This window comes from Rhea americana, unplaced genomic scaffold (assembly GCF_003343005.1).
Source record: "Rhea americana isolate MKP2758 unplaced genomic scaffold, rheAme1 scaffold_82, whole genome shotgun sequence".
Taxonomy (NCBI): domain Eukaryota; kingdom Metazoa; phylum Chordata; class Aves; order Rheiformes; family Rheidae; genus Rhea; species Rhea americana.
Genome location: NW_028187001.1, coordinates 2,999,026 through 3,015,733, shown reverse-complemented (window position 1 = coordinate 3,015,733; position 16,708 = coordinate 2,999,026). Strand labels below are relative to the sequence as shown.

The 16,708-nt window shown below is 37.6% G+C and overlaps 1 protein-coding gene across 1 annotated transcript in view; it reads left to right on the top strand.

Moving 5' to 3' along the window:
* Positions 1 to 16,708, top strand: part of MAP3K15 (mitogen-activated protein kinase kinase kinase 15) — an 85,968-nt gene that overhangs the window by 60,422 nt on the left and 8,838 nt on the right. Inside the window, exons 13-21 of the mRNA XM_085323163.1 lie at positions 85 to 134; positions 1,809 to 1,904; positions 2,762 to 2,849; positions 6,307 to 6,440; positions 7,069 to 7,196; positions 8,987 to 9,117; positions 9,408 to 9,513; positions 12,134 to 12,291; positions 15,990 to 16,173. Of these exons, the coding sequence (XP_085179289.1) occupies positions 85 to 134; positions 1,809 to 1,904; positions 2,762 to 2,849; positions 6,307 to 6,440; positions 7,069 to 7,196; positions 8,987 to 9,117; positions 9,408 to 9,513; positions 12,134 to 12,291; positions 15,990 to 16,173 (1,075 nt within the window). The remainder of the gene's footprint in view (positions 1 to 84; positions 135 to 1,808; positions 1,905 to 2,761; positions 2,850 to 6,306; positions 6,441 to 7,068; positions 7,197 to 8,986; positions 9,118 to 9,407; positions 9,514 to 12,133; positions 12,292 to 15,989; positions 16,174 to 16,708) is intronic.

Below are 16,708 nucleotides of genomic sequence, written 5' to 3'. Positions count from 1 at the left end.
TACATTGATTTTCTTTTCAATAGTAATTCAGGATATACATCTTTGATATAGATCTTGATTGATACAGATCTTTGTTCTTTACAGAAGCAGATTCATGAATGGAATTTTACAGCTTCCTCCATTAGGGGAATAAGGTTGGTGTGTCTGAAAACAGTTAAGCCTGGTTTTATGATTGCCTTAAGTGCAAAACCTGAATTCTACCTTAAACCTCTGCTTTGCATGGCCTGTTTTCTGTAAAAGCTTCTTCTCTTCAACTTGACTTGAAACACAWTAAAATAAAGTCTTCATGCATGATTAGAGCTGTATATTTCTAACGGGAGTACTCATCTAAAAAGTGTGTATGTATTCTCTAGATTTTCCTGTTTTCAATTGTGTACCTGCATTTTTTCATATTTACTAAACTTCTCAGTTAATGAGATCTTAATTCATTCCATTCTACTGACAGCTAGAATTCAGAGAAGGAAATTGAAGTCTCTTTTCTGTGACTGCCTTCTGTATTTAAATTTTTTTTAGCTAAAACTTAGTTCACTGGAGAGCTGTTAAATGAGGCATGGACGTATTTTGTGCTAAGAAAAGAATCCTTGAGCTGGAAGGAGATGGCTGGCAAAGCATCTCAAGGATTAGCTTTTAAATCGTTAAAGTAGTTACATTTTGTTACACCTAGATTAATGAAAACTAATGATAAAAAAAACCCCTAGAACTCCAAATACTAGTACCAGTGAAGATCAGACTATCACRTGGAAAGAACAGGATTGTTCTGTGGAACAGAATTAGTAGAAAAGAATCATATTTGGTGTAAACAACTGCAAAATACAAAACTACAATTAGGGGCTTGCTTACACATTGTAAGCTGGGCAGCTTTGCTGCCAGAAAAGCCAGGGACAGAGATGCTGCAAACCAGAGGAGCCGTAAGCGCAGGGAACATACCTGGGCGTCCCATCTCCTTGAGTCTGTGAAGCACTTCATTGGTGGATCAAGCCTCCCTAGGGACATTAAATGGCTGTTGGCAGGGACCACCTATCTGTATAATAAGCTTAAGTGCTTAAAAAGCCTGTCATCCAAGCACAGCAGCAATTTAGGTACCTAATGAGTTCTGTCAAATCAGAGGATTTCTGCATTACAGTTTTGACCATAGGCATCTAAGTTTCAGGTCCAAAGTTTGTCTTTTCTGAACTTGTATAATCTGTTTAAGCAAATAAGCTCAAAGAAAAAGTACTTTTCTGAATTAGATGAGTAGTAATTGCTCTGAAAGTCTTCAGTTGTGCATTTGGACAGAGATTATCCTGTAACTTCATTATTTGTTTCTAAGAGCAATTTTTCATTTAAATGAATTGAATGTGATATTTTATTCTGCTAGTCCAATGTAATATGAATGAATGTAAGGTTGCTGTTGAAATCTGTGGAGCTGCTGAGCATAACTCAGCAAAACATTTCTAAAACACAAGTTAATTACCTTCAGTCAACATATTGCACAGAAACTAATTGCAGCTTAGAAAGATAACTTTAATTAAAGAGAGATAAGAAATTAATTTACTTTGATTCTTAATTACTACTGGGAATTAAAAACTCAGAAACAAATATTTTATACTTAATGGCATATTTGTTCTGTGTGACAACTTAAAATTGTCATACTTTTTGAGTTAGCATGCAGTATTTTGAAATATTTTTAATATGAAATCTTTAGTGGTGATCACTCAGTGTTCGTAATTCAAAAAAAAAAAAAAAAAAAAACACAAAACACTCCTTCCTGCTCCATTCTTTCTCATAGTTACATCCAAAATAAACTTTTCTCAATGTAATTTTTACAGCATCTCCAAGTTTGATGAGCGATGTTGTTTTCTTTATGTCCATGACAACTCTGATGACTTTCAAATCTACTTTTCTACAGAAAACCAATGTAGTAGGTAAGTTCAGTTTATGTGTGGGTAGTACATGTGAGATCTCTTCCCCAAATACAACTGGTATAGTAAAGATTAAAAGTAGCTATTTTCATTTCATTTCTTTTCCGCATTTAGAAGCAATGAGTTAAATTCAGTGATTTATGAGTCAACGAGAGCAATGTCTCATTACACTTAAATTACTCTTTGTTTCTGATCAGTTTACYTTACAAGTCATTAGATCTGAAAAAAAAAGAGCTTAGGATAAAGTAGCTTATTCAAAATTACAATTATTATCTTCTTTTTCTGTCTCTTGGCCRTGGCATGTCACGTTACTGTATTGGTTTAGATTCCCTCATGTAGCTTTTCAGTTGGATTTAGGTAAGAACAACTAGATGTAATGCAAGTTGTAGCTTATATCACTTCATGGATACCTATTATGGTTAGCACTGTGTGTTTAAATATTCTCTGCAGATGAGCATGTTGTCTCTAACCATAAGCATGCCAACTGAATTTCAGGCCGGTATCTTTAAAGACCACATTCTTCTTGGGGATTGGTATTTAACATATAAACCTGCCAAAGTTAAAGTGGGATTGATTTGTTAATATGCCTAATATTTAGGGATGGACTGTAATTTATTTTTCTTGCAATATTTATTATGCATATATTATGCATATATTACATACACTTTTCAATGTGTATTCCATGTTCGTTGTCGTACGAAACAAGATGAGCATGGAGAAAGTAAATAATAAAAGAAAAGTATGTCTGAATATGCTAGTCAGTATGTTAGTTTGAAAGTAAAGCCCACTGTGTGAAAAAACTGTTTAATTCCTTTCTGAGGGTATTTTTCTTTGATCCTGTGATATTTATTGTTTTTTAGATTCTGTGGTTTAGTTAAAGAAATTTTGTCTGATGCAGTTGGCAATACTTTGGAACTAGAAGGAGAAACTGATGGTGACGCTCTGGAGGTATGTCAAGGATAAAAGATCTGAAAACTCCAAAACTTCTTTTCTCTTTACCCTGCATTTTTCTTATYAGTATCCTGTAAGGATAACAAAAATAACATTCAAACTTAGCTGTATGTGAAATTTCAAATCTTAGGAAAATATTTGTATACAAGAACTGCTTTCATTTGAAAAAGAGGTTTTTAATGAAGTGAGCCTGTTGCTATTCTGATGTAAACTGTATGAATCCTTAATGAAGTGAGTTACTGATCTTTTGTTAACATAGCAAACAATCCATAAATAAGAATAGTCTAATGACACCTAGCTCAGGTGGATGAAAGACGAGATATGAAATAAATTCTGGGAAAAAGCCATTTTGGAAATGTGCTTCAATTTTTCTAGCCAGTGTSTAGAAAAATTTTCTCACGAAAAATTCATTTCATAGAATCATAGAATTGGTAAGGTTGGAAGGGACCTCTGGCGATCATCTAGTCCAACTCTCAAGCGAGTGGCCAGTATGGGGATGGAACCCACAACCTTGGCATTATTGGCACCAAGCTCTAACCAACTGAGATTTGACARCCTTACTCTCTCATAAGGATTTCCAGATGTTTAGGATCAGATTAATCCCTTGTATTTTAGGCCATTCATTGGAACATAGACCTGAGTAACCTGGTTACTGTAGCTTTTCTTTGTAATCAGTACAGATATGGAAGAACCTGGAAAGGATTATTCAGTTTTTGTGGGTCCAAGTTAGGTGAGGTGAATGCATGTCTTCATAAGACACACTGTTTTCCTCACAGCCATATCCATATCTGTAGCACTGAGTACATATTCTGTGTTTCAGTTTGTATTGCACTCTCTAAAGCCATCACAAAAAGTGGACTGTAATTTTTATTTTTGGTTAGGCAAASTGGGTCAATCCAACTGCTGTTTATAAAACAGCAGTTTGTTTGTTTGAGCTGCCCGTCTCATTCCCTCCCATTCTACAAATGCCTCCCATTCTAGCAAATCTGTTACAATTCGGAACAACTTCTGGATCTTTAAGTTATATCATTCTGCATATCCTGTAGTTTCCACAATTATTGCCTTGTACTTACTGCCTTAGATCAGGAAATCAAGATGCAGAATGGGCGGTCAATTTGATTTGCTTATAAATGGGCAGAGACATGTAATGTCTTTTGGTACCCTGAGATCTTATTTCGAAAAAGAGGTAACATGGAAAATGCACCTTCTCAATGGATTTGACAAGGACAAGAGAAAGCAGAAATTCTTACCACTAATAAAAAAGCTGTTCCTATTTGGGAAGGAGGAAGATAATCTTGAGCACAGTTTTAGGGGGAGAAAACCTGATTTCGGATCTGACGTCACAACTATTCCATCAGAATTCCTGTGACAGTGCTGTGTATTTTGGATTGCAGTATTTTTTGAAAACAACTATAACTTAGGTCTACAACTAACAAGACTTTGGAGTTAGTCAGTTTGGTATCAGTCTCAAGGTATTTGTATCTGGATATTGATACTGAAAAGGGTCCTATCACTTTAAGAGTACCTACTGCACCCGAATAGGATATCCTGGAAATCAGACTCTACCCTGACCAAGTTCATACAGAAGGTCAGCTTTTGAACACTTGTTTACTTCTACCTTATGACTGAATTGCACATGTAGTGTATCACATATTCAGATTTTGGCAACCAGCAGGGATTTATTCCATCTTTGTTTCTGGGTGTTTGAAAAGAGAGGAAACAAATGTAAAATGGCATTAAGTATAGACAGTCTGTTAAACTGTTTATTAACTAGCACTGAGCTATACATTTCAACAATTTTGATGTATCGTGGGACCCTGACAAGGGGACGCAGGTTTCTCTACAATAATTACAGAGTTAATTACAGGCTTGGAACTTAGGAGCAAGCAGGGTTGCTGTCAATCTTAAATTCTGCAATGTGGCTGCTGCCTTCTTTCTGCACAGTTTTATGTCATATGATAGTTGTGAAAGCTGGATACGCTACTACCCAAGAACTTGACAAGTTTTACACATGACATTTGGGGAGAATTGTACCTATCACGTAACAAGATTATGTTATCAGCCATGAAATACTGAAACATGAAAAAGGAAACTGTATTACAGCTGTGCTAACTCAAATTCGGTACTGATGACCAGAATATGTTGTTAGGATAAACAACAGACTTTTTTTTTTTTTTTTTTTTTTTTTTTTTTTTTTTTTTAGCACCTGCCATCTAGTGGTGTGAAACTTAGGATCTTTTCTGAGGTGAAGAGAGAGGGAATTTCAGTGATAAGTGGACAGCACAGTAGCAGAATTGCACTACCAACTGGAGGGGATTTTAAGGAAGTAGATCTCAGARGTGTTCTTCATGAGGTAGTCTTCTCAGATGAAGCAGAAAAAATGCTTATTGACAAAAATGTCAATACTTAGGGCAATTGTAAAAGTTTTCTTTTTTTGCAAAGGGAATTCATGTGAAGCCACAGAGGATAACCTGTAGTTTTTCCACATTGGACATCTTTATTTTTTTTGTACCGAGAATGACACAAAGGGAGGTCTGTGCATACCTGATCATTGCTGACACTATGAAACTGTCCAATTAATTTCTTAAATCTTTGCAGAAGTGCTTTTACAATACCGTTTATCAGCTCCTTGATTTGAATTTGAATCAAGGGCACTTTGTCTAACCCGTCTAATTGTCTGATTCCATAAGAAATTTGGGTTTGTTTAGTGTCTGGGATGTACTTTGAATCAGCATCATTCATTAATTGGCTTTTTTACTGGTCTTTGTAGCAGGAATGCTCTATGATGAGCTCACCATATGGGACAAGACCATGAGATGGTGTAAACTGGTGTAGCTTTACTGAGGACACTGAACTGCCAGTGACTTACTCAGCTGGAGAGATGACCCATATGTGTGTTTCACCAGCAGTTAATACAGTCACTTCATATATTTAATTATTTTGCAGAAGATCAGCATTTTTTTTGTTTTCTTTGAAAGTTCCTAATGAGAAAATGTGAGAAACAAATTTTGCTACTGTTAAGCTCAAAAGAAAGTACAGAATCTGAAAATAATGCCATCCATTGTATTAAGAATGTCAATTTGTAATCTCTAACAGTTCCTGACAGAGTTTTCATAATATATAAACATATGGAACATAATCTAGCATTTTTAAATCTGTAATATAGTAAACTGTCAGGAACTGTTAGAGATTACATCTGAATGTCTTCTTTCACCAACACTGTTTCATTGAATTTGTTTTAATGCTGTGATCCTTGTTTGGGCAGTGCATTTGGAAGCTGGTTAAGAAAGACAGTTTTGTAAAGCAAATAACATGGACTTTTTAGAAGTYATAAAGTGTACCAGGTTGGTGTGTAACCTATTAAGTAGCCTATGAAACTGTTAAAGGTTTTTGTAATCTCAAATGTGAGCACTAACAATTTGTGTACTACTTTGTTTGTCTTTTCTTTCTGCAGTATGAATATGATTATGATGAGAATGGTGACAGGGTCGTTCTAGGAAAAGGTACTTATGGGATAGTTTACGCTGGAAGAGACCTTAGCAATCAGGTCCGAATAGCCATCAAAGAAATACCTGAGAGAGACAGCAGGTAAGACCTAGTTCATTGTTAAATTTACATTGCTAATGAAAATACTGAAAGCTTGGTGGTTCTTAAAAGGTATTTCCCTGCAGCTGGTTTTTAATACMACAGTATACTAATGACCAAATATTATTTCTTCATGGTATTCAAGAGTCCTTTCTGAGAATAAGGACTTTTTATTGCTCAAAAAAGAGTTCATATATATATATTAAGATGTGTGTGTGTATATATAAAAAATTTTCTGATATTCTAAACTAAGAAATACTTTGTTTTGCAAGTTGCGGTTGTATCTTATTTGTACATTTTTGGGGGACACTGGGGAGAGGAGTGGGAGATAAAGAGTTGCCAAGGCAAAGACAGTRTTGCATAATGATGCAGAAAAGATAGATGTTCTATAAAAATACGTTCTCTGAGGGCATGTTTATCCTTGTGGGTTCCTCTTGGCTCTGACTCTAGCTTTTCTGAGTAGGCAGCTAGTCACACTGCATTGTGAAGGTTGTGGATAAAATATTTGTTGAGAATTGGAACAAAATCCCCGAAATACATTCTGTTTGTAAACTAGCATTTAAGTGTAATCTTAGCCTTTTCCTGCATCATCAGCTACTCCTCARTTCTTCTTTTTTTTCCCCCCTAATAGGTATTCTCAACCTCTTCATGAAGAGATAGCACTACATAAATATTTAAAGCATCGGAACATTGTCCAGTATCTTGGATCTGTTTCAGAAAATGGATACATTAAGATTTTTATGGAGCAGGTACCAGGAGGTTTGTATCATTTTGAGCTTTTGTCTCTCAAATGATTCAAAAGCAGTTTRGACCCTAAATGTAGTGAAAACCAATAGATGTGCACTAAATGTGTTTGTGCACTAAATCTGGCTTTTCTGTTGAGAAGTTACCTACAAGTAGTGTTCCCCTCATGTAAAGAATAGATTTGAAAAGCAGTGTTCCCAGGACCCCGTGCCTGTAATAATTGCAAGCCTAGAGAAAAATCAGTGATTTTTAGATTAGTGTTAGGATGTTTTGATGTCAAATACTCATGTGTCAATTAAAATAGTGGGAGTTGAAGCTGTGTGGTCCCTTTAGCCTGAGCAGCTGGATAATAACTGGAGCTCTTAGGGTAAACTTCTGTTGAGAGGTAAAACTGATGGAGCAAGCTGAATATTACCTTGTAATATTGTCACAAAGGTGACACATGCACTGCTGTTTCTTAGGCAAATTAGAGAGAAATGGGAAGTGCTTTCCTTGCTCATAATTTCCAGTTTCGCTACATGAGCTTTCCGTATGTTTTAAGATGTGAAGTCTATTTCCTCTGTAGACTGCACTCCTACCTCCCTTCTGCTATTTACTGTTCAGTGTCAAGTATGTTTCAGCGTCAGCGTTAAATCCCTGTAAGAATGTAATTTGCAAAAAAAAAAAAAAAAAAAGGGGGGGGGGGAAGGGCGGAAAGAAAGGGAAAAAAAGGTAAAACAAAGTTCAGGCTTTCTGTCAAAGATTCAGACATGAACGTTCAAAGTGTAGTTAAATATAACTAGGACATTCAAGGTAGGAAAGTTCTTTCTTTTTTGTGCTCCCATGACCTCCTCACCTAAAAGCCACAACTTCTGAGTGTGGACACTGTGACTTGGATGATGCATGCTAATGTAAGGAATTTATGCCAACACTTGTTCTCCTGCTGTTGTTAAGATGATCAGCTGTTGTTGTTTTCCTGTTTTTTTTTTTTCTATTCATATACGCATATTAATATGTGCTGTGGTTAGTGGTTGAGGACAGGATATTATTGAACTAGTTCAGGTATTTATTCATAAACCAGTTGTTCTGATTATTAAAGATTCTTTGAGGAAACTTCAGTTTAAGAAACTGTTGATGTGGGCTGAAAATCCCTTTGACTGAATTTGTCTGGCATTAAATGTACTCACTACATTTAGTTTCATATGGGCAGAAAATGCCATACTCTCTTTATTTTGCCTCATGATTTAAATATTTGTGTTATTAAAAAAACAATTAGATTTGTTACAAGTAGTGGAAGCGTGGATTACCAATCTCCCAATCCATAACTTGGTTTCTTTCAGGACTGCTCTTTCCTTTATCACTAGATGTTTCCAAAAGTTAATTCCACCTTTGCAAGTCAGAGAAAAGACTGTTTTGGTTTGTTGCCGGAGTATATCAGCTTCTCTTCACCCATGGTTCACAGATTATAGTATGTAACATAACACGGTGTTAACTACCATGACCTTTATTTCATTAAAGGCCAAATGGTAGCTAGTCTGTGTCAGCAGTCATTGGACTGATGTGAGGGAGGTGCATCTAGCCCTCATGCCCCAGGGGCTTCTTCACATCATGGAGGTGGAAGCTGAGCTGGCAAGAACGAAAGAACCAGTCAAGAGCAACAATAAATGACTTRCTCTGAGAGAACTTGGAAAAACTTTGCTTAACTGTAGGTACTACATTTCTCTTGCATGCTAGGATATGGCGCAAAACTCTGATTCAGCCTTAAATGTTTCATATTAATCTTGAGATTTTGCTGTCTTGACACACTTTCTTCTTAACCAATTCAGGCAGCCTTTCAGCTCTCCTAAGATCTAAGTGGGGTCCAATGAAAGAACCCACTATAAAATTTTACACCAAGCAGATTCTGGAAGGGCTTAAGTATCTGCATGAGAACCAGATTGTGCACAGAGATATAAAGGTAAATTCTCCTCCACTGTGTCTTGTATGGTTTGTTTTTGATTGTGTTTATTTCWGTTAATTTTATTTTAACCTCAAACAGAACTTTCAGTAGGACTTCACAGAAGCTTAAAATAAAAGTAAGACAGAATAAAACAATCCTTTCCCCTCCTGCTCCTAGAAATTTCCTTTGAGGAGAGGTAAATTATAAAAATAACTTGAAGGAGTATTGAGATTTGAAATCTATTTGTATTCATCYGCCTTTTTTTCTTTCCCTCACCTCTCTCTGTCTTTCTTATATCCAATCCCTAGGGCGATAATGTTTTGGTGAACACCTATAGTGGTGTGGTGAAGATTTCTGATTTTGGTACTTCCAAGCGGCTGGCAGGAATCAATCCATGCACTGAAACATTTACAGGTAAGAGTAATTGAGCGGAGTTTGTACCAGTGTTCTTAATATGGGTTCTTCTTGGCATCCAGGACTGGATWGGTAATAGAGTTGGAGCCAAGAGGCTTATTGAGTTTGTGAGGGAAACGGGATCAGGTATATCTATTTTTAGGGGAAAGTGAACAAGAGTGTGGTCACCATAAACACAGGCTTGCTATCTTCCTTATTTCCTACAAAGAAAAATAACTTATTTCTAAGTTGTAATAAGAGAGTGGTAGGAATTTATGTGGAAGAAAATATATTGTAGTGCTTGAAATATTAAGAATGTTCATGGATTTCCTTTGCTCGGGTGGATTGTTAACTATTTCAGTATATGACTGAGTATCAATGATTCCAGAATGACCAGCTTTGATTTATTTTTTACTTTCTTCTTSTTTATCAGTATTATAAAGAATATTGCAGTCAGATTGTTACAGGCAAACTGACCACCCCAGGACTCTTCAAAGGCATCCAGATTCATMTGTTGACAGCCAACTATAAGTCTTAAGCAGGGTCTTACTTTGTCAACATGCATAGCTTTTGGAGTTTCAATAGATTTATTTCTTTACGTTTGTTTTTGCCAGYCTTGGATATTAAAATTCCCAAGCACAAGAAGAATACTTCAAGGAATTGCAATTTATGTCTTCCTGTCTATTTATCGTCATCTTATAATGAAGTGATCTTTTCTACGACCTTGAATACTTTTGTGTAAACTTCAGATTTTTTAAAAAAAGTTTTGATCTTRTTATCTAATATGTACAAAAATAGCTTTTCAGAGTATCTCTTTCACTCTTCCACACACCACACCACACACACCACCTCAACGTCTGTTTGACTTTTCACAATCCTCTGTCACTAGTGCGCAATACCGATATGTTTTGGGGAGGGGAGTGTTCTTTAGTGGCATTGTCACAACTACCTTATTTTTTACAACAAGGCTTTTTCCTTTGTAAAAATATATTGATTATCCTGTTAGGATATTAAATGTTTCAAAAAAGCTTTRAAGTGAGTAACTACTTGGACATACGGCTCATAGATTCTGTGTGGATTTTTAGCTTATTTGCATCATGTGGTTTTGTAAACATACTTTGCAATGGATTCATGTAGGATTATTTACAGTCACAGTCATTACAGGTATCTCTTGCAGATGAAAAGAAGTTGCATGTGTGTTCCTATCTCATTCAAAGTCCATGAATTTTTTTCATTGTGGGGTTTTGTTTTTCTTTTGCTACTACTAAATCCATATTAAGATTAAATCTTAGTGATTTAATTGTGAGCCTTCARCAGGCTCTATTTCCCGAGTTTACTTCACTATGAGCAGTTAGCTTYATCTGGGATGTTGAGGAAAAGTGATCCTGAGAACCAGACTATCTGAAAGGAAAACCAAATGAGCCTACACTGAAACAGAGTCCTGTAAACTGCCACTTCCCCCCCCCAAAAAAAAAAAAAAAAAGTGATTATCAAAAAAAAAATTGCATACAGTTATCATGCTAAAAATATCTATTTTATAGTTTGTATCTCCCAATGAATGAAATTAAATCTTAATTTATGACTGATGAAGGACTGACAAAAACGTGTTGTAAAAACCAAGCGTGCTTGCCCGTTCTGTTTGTCCTGTTCTTTCAGGCTTGTCACGTATCTTGCAGCTGTTTTACCAGAGGCATTTCACACCTTTTGGTTAGGTCCCCAAATCAAGTCTTCTAATGCYTGAGTAGACATATTTCTGCATGGCCTGCTTGACTGCAGGGGAGCTGTGTTTTCATTTAGTCTTAGTGATGCTCTGATACTGGGGTATGATACGATGTTATGACAGTAATCAAAAACGTGGCAAAAGTATTTGCTGAACACATTAGCATCTGCTCTTAAGAGAGCAAGTACCAGAACATGACTTCTCGAGAGCAAAACAGTATTTACAAAACAATGATAATTTGACCCATACATATTCCTAATTTAATGGAAAAATAACTTTTTTCCCACTTCTAACACTTCTCYGCAAAGCCCATTTGGCTTTGCATACTTTCTACTCTGCTTCTGTTATCCCTTTGTAATCTGAAACTATATTTTCTTCCCACAAACTTTACTTCTTTTTTTTCCAGACTTCTGCTCTTTAGCACTAGCTGTCTTATTCATCAATATCCCTTCTTCCATCCCTTCCATCTTTATAACCAGGCTTTTTTCTCTCTGCTTGAGCTCCTCACCCTGCTGTTACTGATACTGTCCTGTACCCATGTTCTCATCATAGGGATGAACACATGAAAAATTATTCTCGTGAAGAAAATCCACATTTTGTTGTTTTTTATCATCTCTTACATGCAAATCATTACAACTCGGGGTCTGCAAAATTTTTTTTTGGCATAATTATATTCTGGTGAAGCTTTAGGTTTATGTGGTGAATATATTTTCTGCAGTTTGAAAGCTCTTATTAGAAAAAAGGTGCTTTATAGATAAGATRTCAAAACATAACTTTCTGGCTAGTTTCAGTGCTGAAAATGGAAATCAAATCTATTGTTCATAAAGGTTGTATCTGAAAACAGAGTTGCTTAGAGGTGCGTTACTTCTCTTTAATTACAGTGAAAAATGTAAATTTGACTATTGTTTTTGTCATGACTAGGCACCTTGCAGTACATGGCTCCAGAAATTATTGATAAAGGACCRCGTGGATATGGTGCACCAGCTGACGTCTGGTCACTAGGTTGTACCATCATTGAAATGGCAACAGGCAAACCTCCTTTTCATGAACTAGGGGAGCCTCAAGCAGCAATGTTTAAAGTAAGCATAACTTACTTGCATTTGAATTTTGAAATACTAACTTAATTTTTTTTAATATTAATTTAATTGGTCATTGCCTTTCATTACGTGGGTTGTTCTGCACACAGCCACAGTTTGGCCTGTGTTCTTGAAGCTGACTGAATGATCCTTCTCTGCTCCAAGTTGTCTTGCTCTTAGGTGGTAGTAATTCATTTTTCGGTTGGAAGTAGATCATGACTCAGTGTAGCACCCTGAAATGGTGGGGATTTAAGAAAACTAATGTTCTCAACCCTCTCACGTTTTTCCAGTTTCCAGTGATGACATCCAAGTTCTTTCTGCTACTTTAAATCTTTTAAAAAAGCTTCACTGCCAGAGGGAAGCTTTGTCTTACCTTTTGGAGGTCCAGTCTTTGCAAGATGGTAGGAAGCAGTGGTGGAAGAAGGGCCTAATTTTCCTGGATTTTTGGTATGGACCTCTGGAGCTCTGTATTTCACATCCTAAGTCTTCTGGATCAAAGTTACCTCCTTGGGATCAACTGTTGATTCCGCTACGTTGTTTGTCTTAGTGTATCTGTTTTTGAATACTCAACACTGGAGGAGGGAATGCTTTGGATAATTTTGAAAATAAATTATATTTGAAAAAAGTTACTTCTAATCCTAAAACTCCTAGTAATATGAAAGCTATGATTTGATAATATGTATCAAGGATGAAGTTTTTTGGTTTTGATTCTTGCACTGGTTTGCAGTTGGCCCTTTAGCAAAACACTTAATTTTCACTTCAGATTCCTCATTCTTCAATATGGAAAATATCCCCATAATCAAGTAAACTGCAGTTTAAACTATGAATATTGCTAAATGTTTTGTCTTGTGGAAAGTCACCTTGTGAGCATTAGTATAATTGTTAATGGCCCTATGRTAATAAAATCTGATTTCATCAATAACTACAGTAGGCTGGGCTTCAATTCAACCTGGCATGTAACACCATGTTACAGCTTAGGCTGAGTTCTCCCATGCAGCAGAGCTAAAAGGCAAAGAAAGGGATGCTTATGGGTTTTGATTTAGTTGTTCTGACAGTGTAACATGACGTTTTGGTGCTCTTGGCTTGTGACACTACCTCAAAGGAAGCTGCTTGAGGRAATGTGGTGTAGTTCACTAAAGTGTTGCTGATGGAGCTATGGGAAGAGAGAGTCGTTACATGTTGCTGTAAATGCCAGATTTGGTTCTGTCAGCAGATGCCTTGTCGTGTTGCATCTGGCACTTAGTTAAACTGCTTGGTGAAGGGACGTTCTCGTTTTTCAGCACATTTTATTGAACTTTCAGCAAGTCCAGGTTCAGTTGTTGGTGCTTGATGAGATCTGCCCAGACTGAGGAGGTAGATGCAGGCAGGATAGTCCATATCCTTAGGTCCTGTCCATAAGTGTCTCTTGGCCATGGAGCTGTCTTCCAAAAATTTCAGAACTGGTATTTTTTAAAATGTATTTCCTACCCTTCTTTCTTCAAGGCTGTGGCAGGGTTTTTAGTAGTTTTACTGCAGATGGTATTGTTATGCTACAGTCAAGCATTTGCTTTTGTTTTCTGTTTCTTGACTCTGCTGAGAAACTGCTTGGAGCTGCCTCTTGCTAGGCACCATAAACTTTGCAGTTTCTTTTTGCTGCGTAATAGAAGCAAGCAAGTAGAAGCCAGATTTGCAGCCAGGTATGAAGCAGGCTGACTGGACAGGCATGTACAAACAGCAGAGGCCTGGAAAAGCTGGGATATTGAACTTTTGGGGTCCCCACTTCCAGATACGTACACGCTAGCAWGCACAAGGCAAGTCAGGAGAAGGAAGGGCCAAGTTTGGCTATGTTGTTGGCAATAYGGAAATTGCAAATTACCGAAGAGTTGGACCAGATAGAGAAAAGGGGACAAAGAAAATCTCAAATTGGAAATAATTCTTGGCTGATGGCATGTTTTCTGGTATTTCATCTATGAGCATATGTGTGCATCTGGTTCTGTGTAAAAGGAGTGGGAACAAATGACATTCAGTGGAGACAAAGCGTTGCCACAGGATTTCAGGATGCTTGCTACGAAGATTATTCCTGTTGAGCCACAGAGATAAAGATGAGATTTGGAGAAATGTATTCACAGTTACTGGACTTGGCTTGAACAATCCTAGGTTTTGTTTAGCTGCTGAAGATTATAACCTGGCACCAGTGTGCTGTCAGCTGGTGACACAACCCCAGTTGAAGCTGGCCTCATGAGTCTGTCCCTGGAGTGGATGAACAGGACAGGGCCCACCACAGACACAGGCATGTCAACAGGAGTTGTTAGAGCTGACAAAGAGCTGGCTGCCTCGGTCTGGGCTCTGAAGCAAAAGCCCTGTTGGGCTGACTTTATGAAGTGGTACAACTACGTAGTCCGTTATAAGGCACTATCCAAAATGTGTGTGGGATTTCACAAATCAAATAAAGAAGCTCCATCAGACAAACACAATGTATAGATGTTAGGTGACCTGCCCAGTCATATATGGATTTATTTGCAGAGGTTAGCAAGTTGCATGTATGTAAAAATGTTACCTGCAGTCTCTGACTCGGCAGGAAGTACTGAGTTTTGAATGTTGTTAGAGTCATGGTGCAGAAGGACTTAATGCATCAGCATTTCAGAGTCTGCGCTGTCATTCAAATGCAAGCACGACTGTTCAGCATTTTTTACTTCAGCCTGCACTGAGAGTAGATTTTATAGATCTCAAAAAGCTAAACCACTGTTGTAAATGCATAATGATGCCACAGTGTTTTAATGCAATTCTCTATTTTAGCAAGCTGCTGGCACAATGCTCAGCTATCTCTCTTGTGGCCACTGTCTTTTGAAGGCCTTCCTGCTTTTTCTCTAGAGCCTGATTTATTTAAAGATATGTTTACATAAAGGTATTGCAACTACAGGCATAATTTTGCCAGATACATGCTATACAGTGCACTTGTTACATAACTCTCTTTTCGAAACATTCATGCCAGCTTTGTATGAATTAGTAAGATGGCCATGAAGGAGCTGGAGAAATCACTAGGGAGCAACCTGGAGAAACAAACCATTACTGACTTAAGGTGCAAGTGTTGAGGTGGGGGTGGGGTATGTCCTGTTAACCCTTTGGGCATCATGTAATTTCCAGTTAAATAACACTGAAATGCAATGAAAGGTGCCTGGCCTGAGTGCTAAAGGTGGCGACAAGGTCTGGCAAGGTCATTGTGAGCATTTGTACGAGGAAATTTGGCAGCAGCAGGAGCAAAGCAGGTGCAGGCCCCGGGCAGGGAGGCAGCCAGTGCTAGAGAGGGAAGCTGTGCCCCCTCCTTGGCACGGCGGTGCTGGGGGAGGTCAGCGACTGAGAGAKATGGTGTTGGGCAGGGAGGTGGAAGACTAGGAACAGCAGGAGGGATTTGTGGCTAGTAGGAGAAGCAGCATTTGAAGCACTTGATACAGACAATGTCCAGACCCTGTGACTGTACAAAGGTAGAAGGTTGGATGCATCCATGCGTTAACATTGTTTCACCACGTGGGCATTCGTGCCRTGTCTGCGGCAGAACGGAGTAGGATCGGAGCCTTGCTGTCACTTCGCTGCTCCTTTTCCACTTTGCAAATGCAGTCAGTGCAGGCATGACAGATTGTACCAAGAAAGCTTTGGCCATGGTCTTTTTGCATTTGGTTGGTTAAGTCACATAAAAATAATTTGCATTCATGTTTAACTTGCAGGTTGGGATGTTTAAGATTCATCCTGAAATTCCAGAGTCGCTGTCTGCTGAAGCAAGGGCTTTTATTTTGCTCTGTTTTGAACCTGATCCTGGTAAACGTGTTACAGCATCTGATTTGCTCAGAGACTCCTTTCTGAAGCAAGTAAACAAGGGCAAGAAAAACAGAATTGCATTCAAGCCTTCAGGTAAGGAATTATCAGCCAAATGCAATTCAACACTGTCATTAAGTGTTACATAAAAGGTTGGAAWCATTAAGCAATTTCTGTTATTAGGGTTGCTGGATGTGCCAAGAAATCTGCAGGAGCCCACTGTTGAAAGTACATGTGATTTGTAATTAGTCATATTGAAATTTAACAATTTCTGTAAAAAAGGTATCTTGCTTATTTTGTGCTTTGCTTGCTGAAACCTCTGAACTCTATTCTTCCTCTCCCAAAAGTAAATGCCTTATTTTAGATAAATTAAAGTGAGAAAAATGGCATTCAGTCAAGACTTCCCAAAGAAATTCTGCATTTTAGGTTCACCATTGTATATGCCACAGAGATTTGAGTTTTAGAGCGTAGGTTCTTGACACCTGAAAATGAGTCTTCTTTTATGCTATATCACACTGGGGCCATGTACCTTGGGACTCTCTGTCTCTCTCTGTCTCTCTCTGTCTCTCTCTGTCTCTCTCTGTCTCTCTCTGTCTCTCTCTGTCTCTCTCTGTCTCTCTCTGTCTCTCTC